Source organism: Protopterus annectens, chromosome 7.part0 (genome assembly GCF_019279795.1).
Source record: "Protopterus annectens isolate FY-2018-M chromosome 7.part0, PAN1.0, whole genome shotgun sequence".
Taxonomy (NCBI): Eukaryota; Metazoa; Chordata; order Ceratodontiformes; family Protopteridae; genus Protopterus; species Protopterus annectens.
In genome coordinates this window covers 874,787,325-874,802,705 of record NC_056739.1, presented here as the reverse complement: position 1 = coordinate 874,802,705, position 15,381 = coordinate 874,787,325, and the positions used below count along the sequence as shown (strand labels likewise).

The window sequence follows — 15,381 nt, the reverse complement described above, 5'->3', positions numbered from 1 at the left end:
AACCTAGCACAAAACAGACCACCAGTGACATCGTGGTCAGGGCCCAGGCATGGAATACAATAGGAGTGGAAATCCTTATGAAGTATTTGCTTCCCACAAGAAATACAGTTATTAACTTTTACTGACATCGGTCTGAGGCAAGAAGTTGTTTCCCCAACGGGGTACTTAGCTTTCTTAGAAGACTTTGGTTCTGGATTCGGAATGAAAATCTCAGGAGTCGGCCGACCGGCACTTGCGAACTGCTTCTGCTTCGGGCACCGCGTGGCAATAAAGACTGAAGAAAATGGCGTCGGCTGCATCTTATATACCTCTGACGCACTGATGTCAGGGAGGAGGCGACAGCAACCGACGCCGGACCAAGACTTTGGAACTCTGGCCGACTGCGGGACTGCCTGACGGCAGGATAACCCAAGTGTAATGACTGCAGCAGTGTAACACAAGGAACATCTGGTGAAGAGTCAGCATCTTGCATTCTGAAATGTCCAGAAAGGTGTTTAGAGTAGACGGGTCCAGAATTGGACGCCATGATTTGCCTTTTCTGGGTACCAGGAAAAGCCTGGAATAGAAACCTTGTCCCTTTTCCTCTTTTGGTACTGGTTGAATAGCCCCCATGTTTAAGAGGGAAAGTACTTGTTTCTGAGCCTCTACCCACTGATTTGGGGGCAGGTCTGGCCACCAGTTTGGTGTTAGCAACGTGTGGAAATGAAATCTGTATCCCTGGCACACTATATTTAAAACCCATTTGTCCAGGGTTATGAATTCCCAGTTTTTTGCTTGAAGAGCAATTTTTCCTCCCAAAAGGGCGGCTGAAAGGTAAGTGCTTGGTAATTTCAAAGGAAAGTCATTGAGACCGTTTACCATAGGGGGGTGTCTTGTTATTTACAGATTTGGAAGTGGAGGCCCCCCATTGCTTAGTTCTGAGAGTCCCTTGGGAGTGAAACCTGGTGCTTTTGGTGTGTCTGGGTTTGGCTTGAGTGGATCTGGAAGGAGCTGGAAAGGACCAAGTCTTAGTTGGCCAGTCTTCTAAATCTTGGAGGTTGCACTTGTAAGAAATCTTTTACAGTTTGCATAGATTTAGCTTTATCTTCCATCTTTTTTAGAACTTCTTCAGCCTTACTGCCAAACAGGCGGCCCTGATTTAAAGTAGCATCCTACAATTTTGCTTTAACATGATCAGGCAGTGATTGCTCCTTAAGCCAAGCATGCCTTCTAAGCACAGACCCAGTAACAACAGCCCTGCAAGAGGCCTCTAAAGAAATCAAAACCACACTGCAAAATGTTTTCCAACTTGTTCAGCAAAATACAATATATCCTGTAAATCTTTATTTTCCACAGTCTGAAATCATTATTTTGTTTGAGCAGTCCCATAATATGCTGGTGATATTTTAGCATATGAAATTGGCAGTTTAAAGCCCTGAAAGTCCCATAATATGCTGGTGATATTTTAGCATATGAAATTGGCAGTTTAAAGCCCTGATTGCCAAAGTTGCAGAAGTATAAACCTTTTTACCCCATCTATCCAATGCCCTGGAATCTCTATCAGAAGGGGTAGGATTTTTAGCAGTAGAAGCCTTAATGCCCTTAGACACCTGAGGAAGTTTCTGGATCCGCAAGAGGGTTTTTGAAAAGGAACTTGTGGGACTCGGGAACCCTGTAGTATCAGTCAGGTTTACTGGGAGCCAGGGGCAGGGAATCAGGGGCCATACTAGATTCCAAAAACACAACAATGTCTAGTACAGGAGGTATAGCCAAAGGCCTATGCTGAGGTAGAAGGAAATTCCCAAGCCTCTTTAGATTCAGAAAATTCCTGACTTTCCCAATGGAAATGCTCCCTTAAGGTACGTAAAGTTCCCCCAAAAGAAAAGTCCTCAGGGGGGAGGAAGCAGAGGGAATGGAATCCTCTGCATCAGAATCCTCACAGGAAGGAATGAACAAATCTAGGCCATTGGAAGAATTAGAGAAAAGTGTCCTGATCAGAAGAATCATAGTCCAGCTCAGTCCTAGGCCTCTTAGAAGGGGGGGGGGGGTTGATTACCCCTGATTAGAGTAGTAAGATCTTCAGCCATTTTGATCATTTGTTTTTTAGGCATAGGGGCCTGAACATGTGGCCTGGCAGTCGGTTTTTTAGACACAGACAGAGATTTAGGCCTTAGAATAGAAGATGGGAGTCAGTTTAATATGCAGGTCTGTAGGCCGGAATACACCCTCAGAAGCCGGTGCCTGCACAGCGGCTCCGGACCCATTCAGGTTAGAGACATCTGCAGGTTCCATAGGAGAAGCATCTCGCGGCATACCAGACTCCAAATGGGTTTCAGTAGAGGCCTGCAAGTCAGAAGTAGCGGGTATCGGGGGCTGCGAAAGCACCTCACTGAGTACCGGCGACTGGCAGTTTTGGACCAACGGCCCTTCTCTTTCTTTGCGCTTTTTTGGAATTCCAGTAGTCTGATGGCTAACAGACGTCATTTCTGGATAATTAAACAGAGAACCGAAATATTTAGAGGCAAAAATGTACCGACGACGGAGTGCGCGCTGATTAAACTGACAGCAAGGTACGTTGCGTTCAGGGCCTAGGCAAGGAATACAGTACAAATGAAAATCCTTATGGGGCATTTGCTTTCCACAAGTAAAGCAATTATTAACTTTTACTAACATCGGTAAGGAGCAAGAAAAAAAATTTACCCAACGGGGTACTTAGCTTTAAGTTGAAGACTTCGATTCTGAAACTCAAAAACGAAAATTTCAGGAGTCTGCCAACCGGCACTTGCGAACTTCTGCTTCAGGCACCACACGGCAAGAAAGAATGGTGTAAAGGTGTCAGTTGCATGTTTTATACCCCTGAAGACCTAACATCATGGAAGAAGGGACAGCAACCGACGCAGGACCCAAGACTTTGTTAATCAGGCCAACTGAGGGCAACCCGCCAGCAGATTACCCAAATGTAATGACTGCAACAGTGAAACATGAACATCCGTGTAATATCCATCTGGTTTTCTGGGAGCAGGAGGTAGAGAGTCAGGCACAAAGCTAGATTCCGAAAAGGCATCATCAACAATGTCCAGTACAGGGGGGATAGCTAAAGGCCTGTATTGGGGCAGGAGTAAGAAATCCCTAAGCCTCTTTTCAGAGTCAGAGTAATCCTGGCTTTCCCAGCGAAAATGCTCCCTAAGAGTATGCAAAGTTTCACCAAAAGAGAAATCCTCTGGAGGGGAAGCAAAGGGAATAGAGTCCCCTGCATCAGAATCCTCATAGATAGATGAGGGTAAATCCTGGTCATCAGAGGAAACATTTCAGAATCCTGATCAGAAGAATCATAAGCAAACCAAGTCCTAGGTCTCAGAGGGGGAAGAGTGGCTTCCCCTGATTAAAAGTAATAAGGTCTTCAGCCATTATCTGTTTTTTAGGCATAGAGGCCTGACCATGTGGTCTGGGTGTCTGTTTTCTAGGCATGGATCAAGTTTTAGGCCTTGAAGAAGATGGCATCGATTTAATATGCAAGTCAGTAGGCCTGAATACACCCTCAGACGCCGGTGCCTGCACAGCGGCTCTGGACCCACCCAAGGTAGAGACATCCGCAGGTTCCACAGTTGAAGCATCTCGTGGCATACCGGACTCTGAATAGGTTTCAGTAGAGGCCTGCAAATCTGAAGTAGCTGGTATCAGGGGCTGCGAAAGCACCTCACTGAGTACCGGCAAAGTGGTGACTAGCTTAGTCGGCAGCTTTGGACCTATGCAGTCTATCTTTGCGTTTTTTCGGAATGTCGGTAATCTGGTGGCTTACCGAAGCCATATCTGGATATTTGAACATTGTACCAAAATATTTAGAAGCATAAATACACAGACGAATAGTGCATTGTTTAAATAAACTCACAAAAGCAACAGCGAGGTACGTTGTGGTCAGGGCCTAAGCAAGGAATGCAGAACGAATGAAAATCTTTGAGGTATTTGCTTTCCACAAGAAATACAATTACTGACTTTTACTAACATCGGTTCAGAGCAAGAAAAAGTTTCCCCAACGGGGTTACTTAGCTTAGTTGAAGACTTCGGTTCTGCGAACTGCTTCTGCTACCACATGGCAAGAAAGACTGATGTAATGGCGTTGGCTGCATGCTTTATACCCCTGACTACCTGACGTCATGGAAGATAAGAAAGCAACCGAAGCAGGACCCAAGACTTTGTTAATCAGGCCAACTGAGGGCTACTGCAAGCAGATAACTCAAATGTGATGACTGCAACAGTGAAACACGAGGAACATCAGGTTGCCACTGCACACTAAAGCTAAAAACACTGCTTCAATGGGGCCCAATATACCGCGTTGCCTCAAACAGTTTAAATCAGGACTTAGCAGGCCCAAAATTTAACCACAGCTTCTTTGGATTAGCTTGTCTCGATAGAGTGGTGGACAGCAAGTCATCCCTCTGCATAAAGGGTGACCATCTAATGACCAGGGAAATAACAGACGCACAAATTTAACCAGTCTTGTATGATAGGGCATTGAAAGAATAGTAATGGACCTGACAAATGATATAAGGAACCTCCAAACACTGCATCCGACCCAAATTTGCCTTTGTCAAGGGCAGTTCTTGCCTACAGAGTCTGGTGGATTTCTTTGAGAAAGTCACTAAGGCCATGGATGAGGGTAAAACAGTACATACTGCCTACCTCAACCTGGACAAGGCATTCGACAATTCCCCACTCAGACATTATAAATAAAACAAAACTAAGCAGAAATCCCCACATCACCAGATGAATAGCCAATTGGCTCATGGACAGGACATGTGTGGTTACAGTTGGTGAACCCAGATCCAGCAAGAAGCCAGCTACTAGTGGAGAGCCACAGGGTTCAGTGTTGAAAACACTCCTTTTTGGAATATACTTCTCTAAAGTCAAGGCTAATGTGGAAGGACTCTGGATGACAAAATTTGCAGATGACTATAAGCTGGGGGAAATCATTAAATCCTCCAACAATTTAGATAATAACCCTCTGGAGGGTCTACATCAGACAAATGACTGGTGCTAGAATCATGACCTAAAACTAAATGTGAAAAAAAGCATCAGCATACCCTTTGGGAAGTCAAATGCCCCTGCACATTACAATTCCAATAACACAACCATAACAGTATACTCAGAGATAAGAGTATCTAGCTACACAAGATAGTAGACTGAACTTTGACTGTCATGTTTCAACAGTGATGAGGACATCCTATGTGGCACAATTTACAAAACAGAGGCAAGTCATCCGGATCTAAGGAAATTATAGTCCTGCTGTACTCAGCCCTTATCAGACAAATAATAGAGTACAATGTGCCATTTGTCACATACTTGACTAGGCACTTACAGCAGCTGGAGCAACTTCAGAGGTTTCTCAAAGAAAATACAGAGTATAAACAACATGTCCTACATGGACAGACAGTCCTATCCCTTTACTCAGTCTCCTAATGATTATTACGGGGTGACTTATGCCTGTGACGAACCAGCCCTGATGGAGCTGCTACACATCCACAAGTCAAACAGCATGATGGTCACCTGATCTAGGGATCTAAACTTAGTCAGTGATTCAAACAAAACAGGCTGGAAAGACAGATGTCTCAGAAATTGCCCCATCTTTGGAACAGGCTTTCTACTCACATTAAACAGAGCCCTTCCCTAGCCATCTTCAAGCACAATTTGTATCAATGGATGGAGAATCACAAATTCACACCACAGGTAGTGCCCATGTCCCTTAAGGAAAGGGCAATCTAAGAAATGTACAGCACAAATCCACACCATCATCTTGCCCCAAGGGCCATACATTGGGTGAAATCAGGTTTATATTGGCTAGGCTTGTAAGGGCTCTTAAGCCTTTAGCCTAATCTATGAACCTACAAGCATATGCTCTTGCTCTGCTTAAGACTGTCTTCATTTGTTTTGCTTAAAGCAGAGCTCTGCAGTTGAAGAAATGCACTGTTACCCCGCAGATGAGGAAGGATTAATGTCTGCAGACATGCGATTCTTGAATATGTTTGAGTCTGTGGTGTGACCAAAGACAGGTCGGGAATGGAAAGCAACTGGTTCCTAGTCAAAACCACAGGAATATTCAGGAATGCTTGGCCATCTTGAATATCCAAAAAGCACAGCCAAGGGAGGATAGATTGAAGGCAGACTATGTGAAAGGATTACAAAGATGAAGTTACTGTGGCAGCAGAATTTTACAATGCACTAGAATTTCCTTGCATTCTTCTGTACTAACAATGTATGGCTTTCAAAACAACTTCTGGTTTGTAGCAAAGCAACTACTTACTGTTTTTACAATTTCACTTTCCGCTTACCTCTTCAACATTAATGCTTGACTTTGCGCTAGTCTCCAAAAATTTTATTCCATAGTCTATTGCCAACTATATAAAAAAAAAAAAAAAAAAAAAAAGGATGCATTAATTGTACACCAATGAAAAGTCACACATTACTTAGAGGCAAATGACAGTGGCCTATGTACAATAAAAAAGTTATGTACTTACCATAGCATTCCATCTGTGTTGTCCATCTTCATTTATCCTTGACATATAGGACTTGGCTCCAAATCTCGGAACCAGCTCGGCCGTTATAACAGCTCGCGAGAACCAAACACTTTCAAGCTAAGTCCCTACCTAGAAAGCCCCACTCTAGATTATCTCAGATCAAGTTTGCAGCTATAAACAAAGACAAGAAAAAGTAGTCCTATAACAACTGAAAAAGCTATGTCCAAGGTCATACGTGGAATAAATAAATAGATCCTCCAACATGTCTAAAGGAAGGGGAAGGAGGGTGGGGTGTCAAGAATAAATGAAGATAAACACAGATGGAATGTTAACATACATAACTTCTTTATCTGATGTTGTCAATCTTCATTTATCTTTGACGTATGGGACAGTTCCCAGCTACCTTGTATCTTGAGAGGCCTTATGGAAGGATATTCCTGAGCACCACAAAACCAAAGGACACTCTTCCCCTGGAGACCAGATCCACTTTGTAATGAGTGACAAAGGTATGTGGAGTAGCCCAAGTTGCTGCTGCACATATTTCATCAATGGAAGCTTTAGAGTGGAAAACAGCAGACGTAGCTACTGCCCTTGTAGAATCTGTTCTCACTGGGGCTGGTAAGTGGAGGTTTTTCTTATTGTAGATAAAGCTTATACATTCCCTTAACCACGCAGATAAAGTGACCTTTGAAAGTGGCTTACCCATGGATGGAACTGAAAAGAAAACAAATAACTGGTCTGACTTCCTAAAGTCTTAAATTCTGTTAAGATAAATCTCGCCGTTCATTCCTTTACTGATTGATAGCATCCCTAGCACCATCAATCTCGGGTGGCTCACAGGAAAGTACAGTTGTGTACACCTACCATAAATGTAGATGTTAGTGTCTTCACTGTTGCAGTCATGACTGTAGGGTTCTCCCCTGCCGGCAGGCAGCCCTCGGTCGGCCAGAATCCCAAAGCCTGGGTCCGGCGTCGGCTGTTATCCATGCTCCCTGACGTCAGAGCACCAGGAGTACAAAGCTGACCGCCGACGCCATCTTCTCCAGTTTTTCTTGCCCCAGATTTCAGGAGTCCCAGAATGAAAAAGGTCCCATAACCTTTGCAAATACACCTCAGAAGAATGGTGAAAAAAGGAAATACACAAAAGTAAAAATAAGAGGGGACAGGAGGGAGGGAAATTAGACTGCAACAGTGAAGACACTAACATCTACATTTATGGTAGGTGTACACAACTGTACTATGTTCGTGTTTCACTGTTGCAGTCATGACTGTAGGGTAGAATCCCAAAGCTGAAAGAAAGGGAGGTGGTCAAAGAGAAAGGGGTGGCTAAAAGGCCCTGCAAGACTGCAGAGGCAAAGCCTGCCCTAGACTTAGAGTAGAGAGGTAGATTGCAGTGCTTAGAAAAAGTATGCACTGCACTCCAAGTTGCAGCTTCCAAAATGTCCTTGGTAGGAACTCCCCTGAGGAAGGCCGCAGAAGTAGCAGCAGCTCTGGTGGAATGAGTCCGTATACTCCCTGGGATTTGCTTTCCATGGTGAGAATAAAAATCTGATTCCATGAGCAATCCATTTAGAAATGGTCTGTTTTGGCTTTACCTTGGGAACTTGAAGCATAAGAAACAAACAATTGTTCTGATTTTCTGATGTCCTTGGTTCTGTCCAGGTAAAAACAGTTGTCTGTGTACATCCAAGGAATGTAAGATCCTCTCCCCTTTATTTTGAGGAGTGGGGAAAAAGGTTGGCAAGTGGATAGTTTGATTTAAAGCCACTTTGGAAACCACCTTAGGCATGAAGGTAGGATTAGTCCTCAAAGATACCCTGTCTTGATGAAAAATAATATAAGGTTCCACAGCCATAAGAGCTTGTAACTCTGAAACTCTCCTGGCAGAGGTTGAGGCTAACAGGATAGCTGTCTTCCAAGATAAAAACTTGATGTCAGAAGAGGCAGCAGGCTCAAAAGGAGGCAAGGTTAGTTTTTCCAAAACATAGTTGAGATCCCAAGCAGGAATGGGAGGAGATCTAGGAGGTCTTAAGTTCTTAGCTCCTCTGAGAAACTGTCATGAGCTGGTGGGAAAAGATGGGAGGGTCTGTATTATAATGAGCAGAAATAGCAGATGCATGTATCTTAATGGAAGAGAAAGAGAGACCCTTATGTAAGAGATCTGTCACGTAAAGTAAAATTAAAGTAATGTTAGGAAGAAGAGTATCAGAATCCTGAGCCTGCATCCAGGAACAAAATCTTTTCCATTTTCCTGCATAAGATTTTCTAGTGCTAGGACGTCTGGCTTCTAAAATGACATCTATAACCTGCTTGGGCAGTAAAGAAGAAATCAAAGGCCCCGGATTAACCAGGCCGCCAGGCTGAGAGTTCTGACATGAGTGTAGAACCTGACCCTGATGTTGGGACAGAAGGTTCGGAGACTGAGGTAAAACCCAAGGGGGCTCCAGGCATAGGTTTTTTAGAGTTGGATACCAAAACTGCCGAGGCCAATTTGGAGCCAGCAAGATCATCTTGGGCTTGTCCTTTTTTATCTTCAATAAAACCCATGGAAGAAGAGGAAGAGGCGGAAAGGCATATCCCGAGAGGTTCCTCCAACTGAATGACAGGGCGTCCACTTTCCAAGCTTCTCTGTGGAAAGTCCTGGTGCAAAAATTCTGTAGTTGATGATTGAGATGGGATGCAAAGAGGTCTATGTGAGGACATCCCCAGACTGCTGTTATCATCCTGAATATTTTGGTGTCCAGCATCCACTCGTGTGGATCCGAAAGGTTTATGCTCAGACTGTCTGCCAGGAAGTTTTGTTTCCCTGGTAGAAACAAAGCTTGAAGATCCAGATTGCAAGCTAGAGCTGTGTTCCATAGATCCATGGCTAGTCTGCAAAGGGGGTAGGAATGAGATCCCCCTTGCTTGTTTATGTACCACATAACTGTGGTGTTGTCTGTCCGTATTAGCAGTTGTCCTGGTTGTAAAAGATTCCTGAAGGCCAATAGAGCTTTCTGAACAGCTAACATTTCCATTAAATTGATATGCAGGTGCTTCTGATCCTTTGTCCAAAGGCCCTGCAAACAATTGCCCTGAAAATGGGCTCCCCAAGCATAATCCGAGGCGTCCGTGGTTAGAATCTGAGTGGCAGGAGGAAGACGGAAGGGTTTCCCTTTGTTTAGAGCACATGCCCTGGACCACCAAAGAAATTCCTTTTGAAGGCAAGGAAGGACGGAGAGATCAGTATGTCTAAACTGTGGCAATGCTGAGACCATACACTTTTTAGGTACCATTGTATTTTCCTCATGTGTAGTCTTGCATATGGTATGAGAAGGATGCAGGAGGCCATGTAACCCAAAGCCTGCAGGAATTTCCTTGCAGATAGTTGAGTTAGAGTTGCCAATGTTCTGAAAGTTGAAGCCAGCTGTAATTGTTTTTCGGATGTCAGAAATGCCATCTGGGTTGTGGTGTTTAGAAGGGCACCCAGAAAAGTTATCTGTTGTGATGGCGTCAAATTTGACTTTATGTTTACAGAGAATCCCAGGAACTTGAGGAGGTTCTGTACAAATTCTAGATGCTGGAGTAAGACATCCTTGCTGTCTGCCTGAATTAGACAATCGTCCAGATAAGGATACATTTGAATTCCCTTGAGTCTGCAGTAAGCTACTACTGGAGCCAGGCATTTGGTGAAGACCCTGGGCGCAGTAGACAATCCAAAGGGCAGCAGAGAATTGAAAGTGCCTCGATCCGGCCTTGAACCTGAGGTATTTTCTGCGATCCTGCCTGATGGGAATGTGTAAATATGCCTCCTTTAAATCCAAAGTTACCATCCATGCATCTTTGGACAGCATTGGAAGTAGCTGCTGTAGAGTAAGCATCTTGAATTTTGGAATCTCTAGAAAGGTGTTCAAGACAGACAGATCCAGAATGGGTCTCCATGAGTTTTGCTTCCTTGGGACTAGAAAGAGCCTTGAGTAAAAACCTTTTCCCATCTCTGAAAGAGGAACCAGCTCTGGCATCCATAGCCAAAAGAGATTCCACCTGGTTTAAGGCCTCCATCCATTGATGTTTTGGAAGGTCTGGCCATCCGTTTGGCCTTGGTAAGGTATGAAAATGGAATTTGTAACCTCTTAAAACCACATCCAAAACCCACTTGTCTTGGGTTATTTGAGTCCAATTTTGATAGAGAGTCTTCCTCCGAGTGGGGCTTCCAGGCAAAAAGTTCCTGTAGCCCAGAGGGAGTCATTGAGTTGGTTTCCTTTGAGATTGTGACCTGTCCTCTCCTCCCCTAGGGGTGGAAGCAGTCCACTGTCTTGGTCTATAAGCAGCTTGTGTTTGAGGCCTTACTCTGGAGCGTCTATATCTACCCCTCTGAGGCCTGTCTGAAATGGGAAAGGACCAATTTTTTGAAGGCCAATTCCTGCTAAATCTAGGTGGCTGTACTTGTAAGAAATCTTTAACTGTTTGCATGGATTTCGCCTTATCCTCCATCTTTTTAATCACCTCTTCAGCTTTTGATCCAAACAAATTATGCTGAACAGGAGCATCCAATAATTTAGCCTTTACTTGTTCAGGTAAATTTTGTTCCTTTAGCCATGAATGCCTTCTAATGACTGTTCCACAGGCCACAGCCCTACAAGAAGCCTCCAAGGCATCAAATCCACAGTGTAAACCATGCTTCCCAACCTGTTCAGTGGCATGCAATAAGTCATGTAATTCCTTATCTGCACAGGCAGAAATGGAAGTAAGCTTTTGTTTTAAGACAGACAAGAGAAATTGCTGGTATTTAAACATATGAAACTGACAGTTTAAAGCCCTAATGGACAAAGTAGCAGAAGTGTACACCTTTTTGCCCCATCTTTCTAAGGATCGAGAATCCTTTTCAGTAGGAATGGGATTTTTGGCAGAAGCGGCCTTAACTCCCTTAGGACCCTGAGAAATTGTTTCAGGGTCAGCAGAAGGGTTCTTGTATAAAAACTGATGGGAATCAGGAACCCTGTAATATCTATCAGGCTTAACAGGAGCAGGAGGAAAAGAGTCAGGGGTTAAGTTAGCCTCCGAAAAGGCATCATCCACAATATCAAAAACAGGAGGAATAGCCAGGGGTCTATGTTGGGGAAGAAGAAGAAAATCCCTCAGTCTTTTCTTGGATTCTGAATACTCCTGTCCTTCCCAGTGGAAATGTTCCCTCATTTCATGCAAAGTTTCCCCAAAAGAGAAATCCTCAGGGGGAGAAGCTGAAGGAATGGATTCTTCAGCATCAGAATCCTCATAAGGAGGGATAGAATATTCCTGATCAGAAGAAGAAACTGAGGAAACAGAAGCCTGATCAGAGGAATCATAATAAACATCCTGCCTTGGCCTTTTGTCTGGAGGGGGATGAGAGCCCCTAATCATAGTAAGTAAATCCTCCGCCATCTTAAGTAACTGCTTCTGTGACTTTGGAGCCGGTTCAGAAGAGGCCTGTGTTGAAGTCTGATTTAGAAGGAGTCTTTGCCTTTGTCTTTGGCTTTGCCTTTACTAGTAGCAGAGTAGGCCTGAAAACCCCTTCGGAAGCCGGTACCTGCACAGCGGCTCTGGACCCATCCGAAGGTCCAGCACCAGAAATATTTAAAGGCATGGTTGGCTCATGAGAGTCCGTTTCGGCCGTTGGTTCTGAAATGGCCGACTACAGGGGCTGCAAAAGCGCCTCACTGACGGCCGAACCTGAAGCTGGCTCCGCTTCTGCGCTATCATCAGATTTGGACCTCTGAGGCCTGTCTTTATCCTTGCGACGTTTGTGAACTCCGGTAGCCGGGACCATATCCGAAGACATTTTGTAGTTAAAGCGCCTACCGAAGTAATGAAAAGCAAAATTGTACCTTTGCTTAATTGTACGTTGATTGAATCTAGCACAAAACCGACAACTAGCTACGTCGTGGTCAGGGCCTAAGCAAGGAATACAGTAAGAATGGAAATCCTTATGAGGTACTTGCTTCCCACATGAAATGCAATTATTAACTTTTTCTGACATCGGAGTGGATCGGAGTGGAGCAAGAAAAAAAGTTTCCCCAACGGGGTACTTCGCTTTGAGTGGAGAAGAAAGTCTTCTGACCGAAGAATATCAGAAAAATTCGTCAGGAGTCAGCCGACCGGCACTTGCGAACTGCTATCACCGCACGGCAAGAAAGACTGGAGAAGAAGCAGTCGGCTGTCAGCTTTGTACTCCTGGTGCTCTGACGTCAGGGAGCATGGATGAACAGCAGACGCCGGACCCAGACTTTGGGATTCTGGCCGACCGAGGGCTGCCTGCCGGCAGGGGAGAACCCTACAGTCATGACTGTAGCAGTGAAGCACGATGAACATCAACATTCTTCAGAGCTGTAAACCCAAAAGAAGCCCTGTCCCTGGAAGCCTTATCAAATTAGTAAAGAGTGATAAAAGTATGAGGTTTAGACCAAGTGGCTGCTGCACAAATGTTATCAAGGGGCAACTTGGCTTGGAACTCAGAGGATGTAGAAACTGCTCTGGTTGAGTGAGCTTTAATCTTGTGTTGCAAAGGCATATTAGTAGCTGAACAGACAAAGGTGATACAATCAGATAATCATTTAGACAGAACTGTTTTAGCCACTCATCTACCTTTTCTGGCTTCAGAGAATGAAACAAGGAGCTGGTCTGATTTCCAGATATCTTTTGTTTTATCCAAATAAAATCTGAGCAGTCTGTGAACATCAAGTTTGTGCAGCACATACTCCAACTTATTGGAATGTTTAGGGAAGAAAACTGGTAACTCAATGACTTGGTTGATATCTGAAGAAACTTTGGGCAAAAAAGAGGGGTATGTCCTAAGAGAAACTGTCAGCATGAAAAATCAAATAAGGAGGGCTTCTCGATAAAGCTTGAAGGTTCTGACACTCTGCGGGCAGAAGTAATAGCTACCAGAAAAATGCTTTTCCATGACAATATTTGAGGTCACAAGATAATGCTGGGTCAAATGGGGAAAGGATTATATGAGACTGCACAAAATTTAGATTCTATGGACAAAGGGAGTTTTCACTGGAGGTCTCATATGAAATGTTCCCTTGAGAAAGGCCTTTAATAACTTGCGGGACATTATATTTAGCCCGTCAATTCCGAGATGAAAGTTAGATATGGCAGCCAACTGAACCCGAACTACTGCTGCTGCTCCTTTATTAAAGATCATGGTCAATAATTCTAGTATGGATGTCAAGGGGGCTTTGTAAGGATCTATGTTCTGCTTAGAAGCCCATATGGAAAATCTCTTCCACTTATTAACATATAATCTTCTAGTGGACGGGCTTATGAAAAGACAAAAGGATCTGTTTTGTCTCATTGGAGAAGTTATGAAGCCTGGCTATGAGGGGAACTGAAGCAGCCAAGCTGTCAGCTTCAGTGACTGCAGAGAGGGATGGAGGTCCCCCAACAGATGTCAGGTCTGGAACTGGGTCCAGAATCCAGGGTTCCTCCAAGAGATGAAGGAATGGAAACCAAATCTGCCAAGGCCAATGAGGGGCTATAAGAATGATGATCCTTCCCAGGGATTTGGCTTTCGGTAGAACTCTGGGTTATCAATGGGATTGGTGGAAATGCATTAGAAGAGACCCGGGGGGCCAATCGTGTACGTGTGGGTCTCTCGGGGCTTCTGAGGAGGAATCAGGGCAAAATAGCATCTGCATTTCGTGCTGATGTGGCTGGCAAAAACGTTGCAGCAAGGCTGGTGCCATTTGCGGAAAATCCTGTCCGCTAGCTATTTCTTGAGGGACCACTCATGCGTCAACACGATTGCCCTGCTTAATCTATCACGTTGGATCTCCCCAGGATGTGCGTTGCCAACAGAAAGCGCTGGGAGGAAACAGCCCATTGCCAAACTCTGAGGGCTTCTCGGCAAAGGAGGGAAGACTTGGTTCCACCCTGCTTGTTCAAGTACCAGACTACTGATATACTGTCCGTCTGAAATGCAATCGTTCCTAGGGGAAGAGCATCCTGGAAGTACTGCTGTCATCTCAAGAACATTGATATGCAAATGTGACTTGATCTGCCCATGAGCCACGGGCAGTCTTCCCCTGAAAATGCCCCCCCCCCCCCCCACAATCAGGGAAGCATCCATGGTCACAGTGGCTACTGGAGGGGGTAGAACAAAGGGACATCCTAAAGTGACGTCAACCACCAATGGAGATATTTCTCGCAAGAGCTCGTAATCAAAATCGTGTGATCCATTGGAAGCTGCTGGTAAGACCATTGAGTGAACAGCCATTGAAGAACCCGCATATGCATTCTTGCTGAAGGTATGACTAGGATTGCTGCAGCCATCAAACAATACTTTCAGGACTTCTGAAGCTTGTGCTCAGTCTTTCTATACCCATGTGCTGACAAAGGAGGAAGATTCTTTCAATTGGTAGTCTTAGCATGGAGGTTGAAGTGTCTAGCTCTGCCCCCATAAAAATGATATGCTGCGATGGCGACAAAGCAGACATCTTTTGAGTTGACTAATGCCTAAATGATTGCAGAGTGACAGTGTACTCCTTTGCCTGAATCTGCCTGGTGGTGGCGGCAAGGAGCCAATAGTCTCGGTACGGAAACACCTGGAATCCTAGACGCTTCAGGTGAGCCGTGACCACTGCCATGCATTTGGTGAACACTCGAGCTATAGTGAGACGAAAGGGCAGGGCTCAAAAATAATGATTGGCTCCAAGCCGGTAAGGCAGGTGATCTCTAGATGGCCTGGCCATTTTTGTGTGTTAGTACGCAACTTTGAGACCTATCGAGCACATCCAATTGTCTTTCCCTAAGAAGGGAAATAGACTGGAGCGTGACCATCTGGAACTTCTTTCTTCACATACTGGTTGAGCCTGCTGAGGTCCAAAATGGGTCTTCCAGTCCCCAGGTCTGTTTCCTGTAACTGGGGGTT

The 15,381-nt window shown here is 44.6% G+C and overlaps 1 protein-coding gene across 1 annotated transcript in view; it reads right to left on the bottom strand.

Moving 5' to 3' along the window:
• LOC122806756 (ras-related protein Rab-8B) overlaps positions 1-15,381 on the bottom strand; it is a gene marked incomplete in the record, with an annotated part of 475,375 nt that overhangs the window by 101,559 nt on the left and 358,435 nt on the right. Inside the window, 1 exon segment of the mRNA XM_044077449.1 lies at positions 6,306-6,371. Within this exon segment, the coding sequence (XP_043933384.1) occupies positions 6,306-6,371 (66 nt within the window).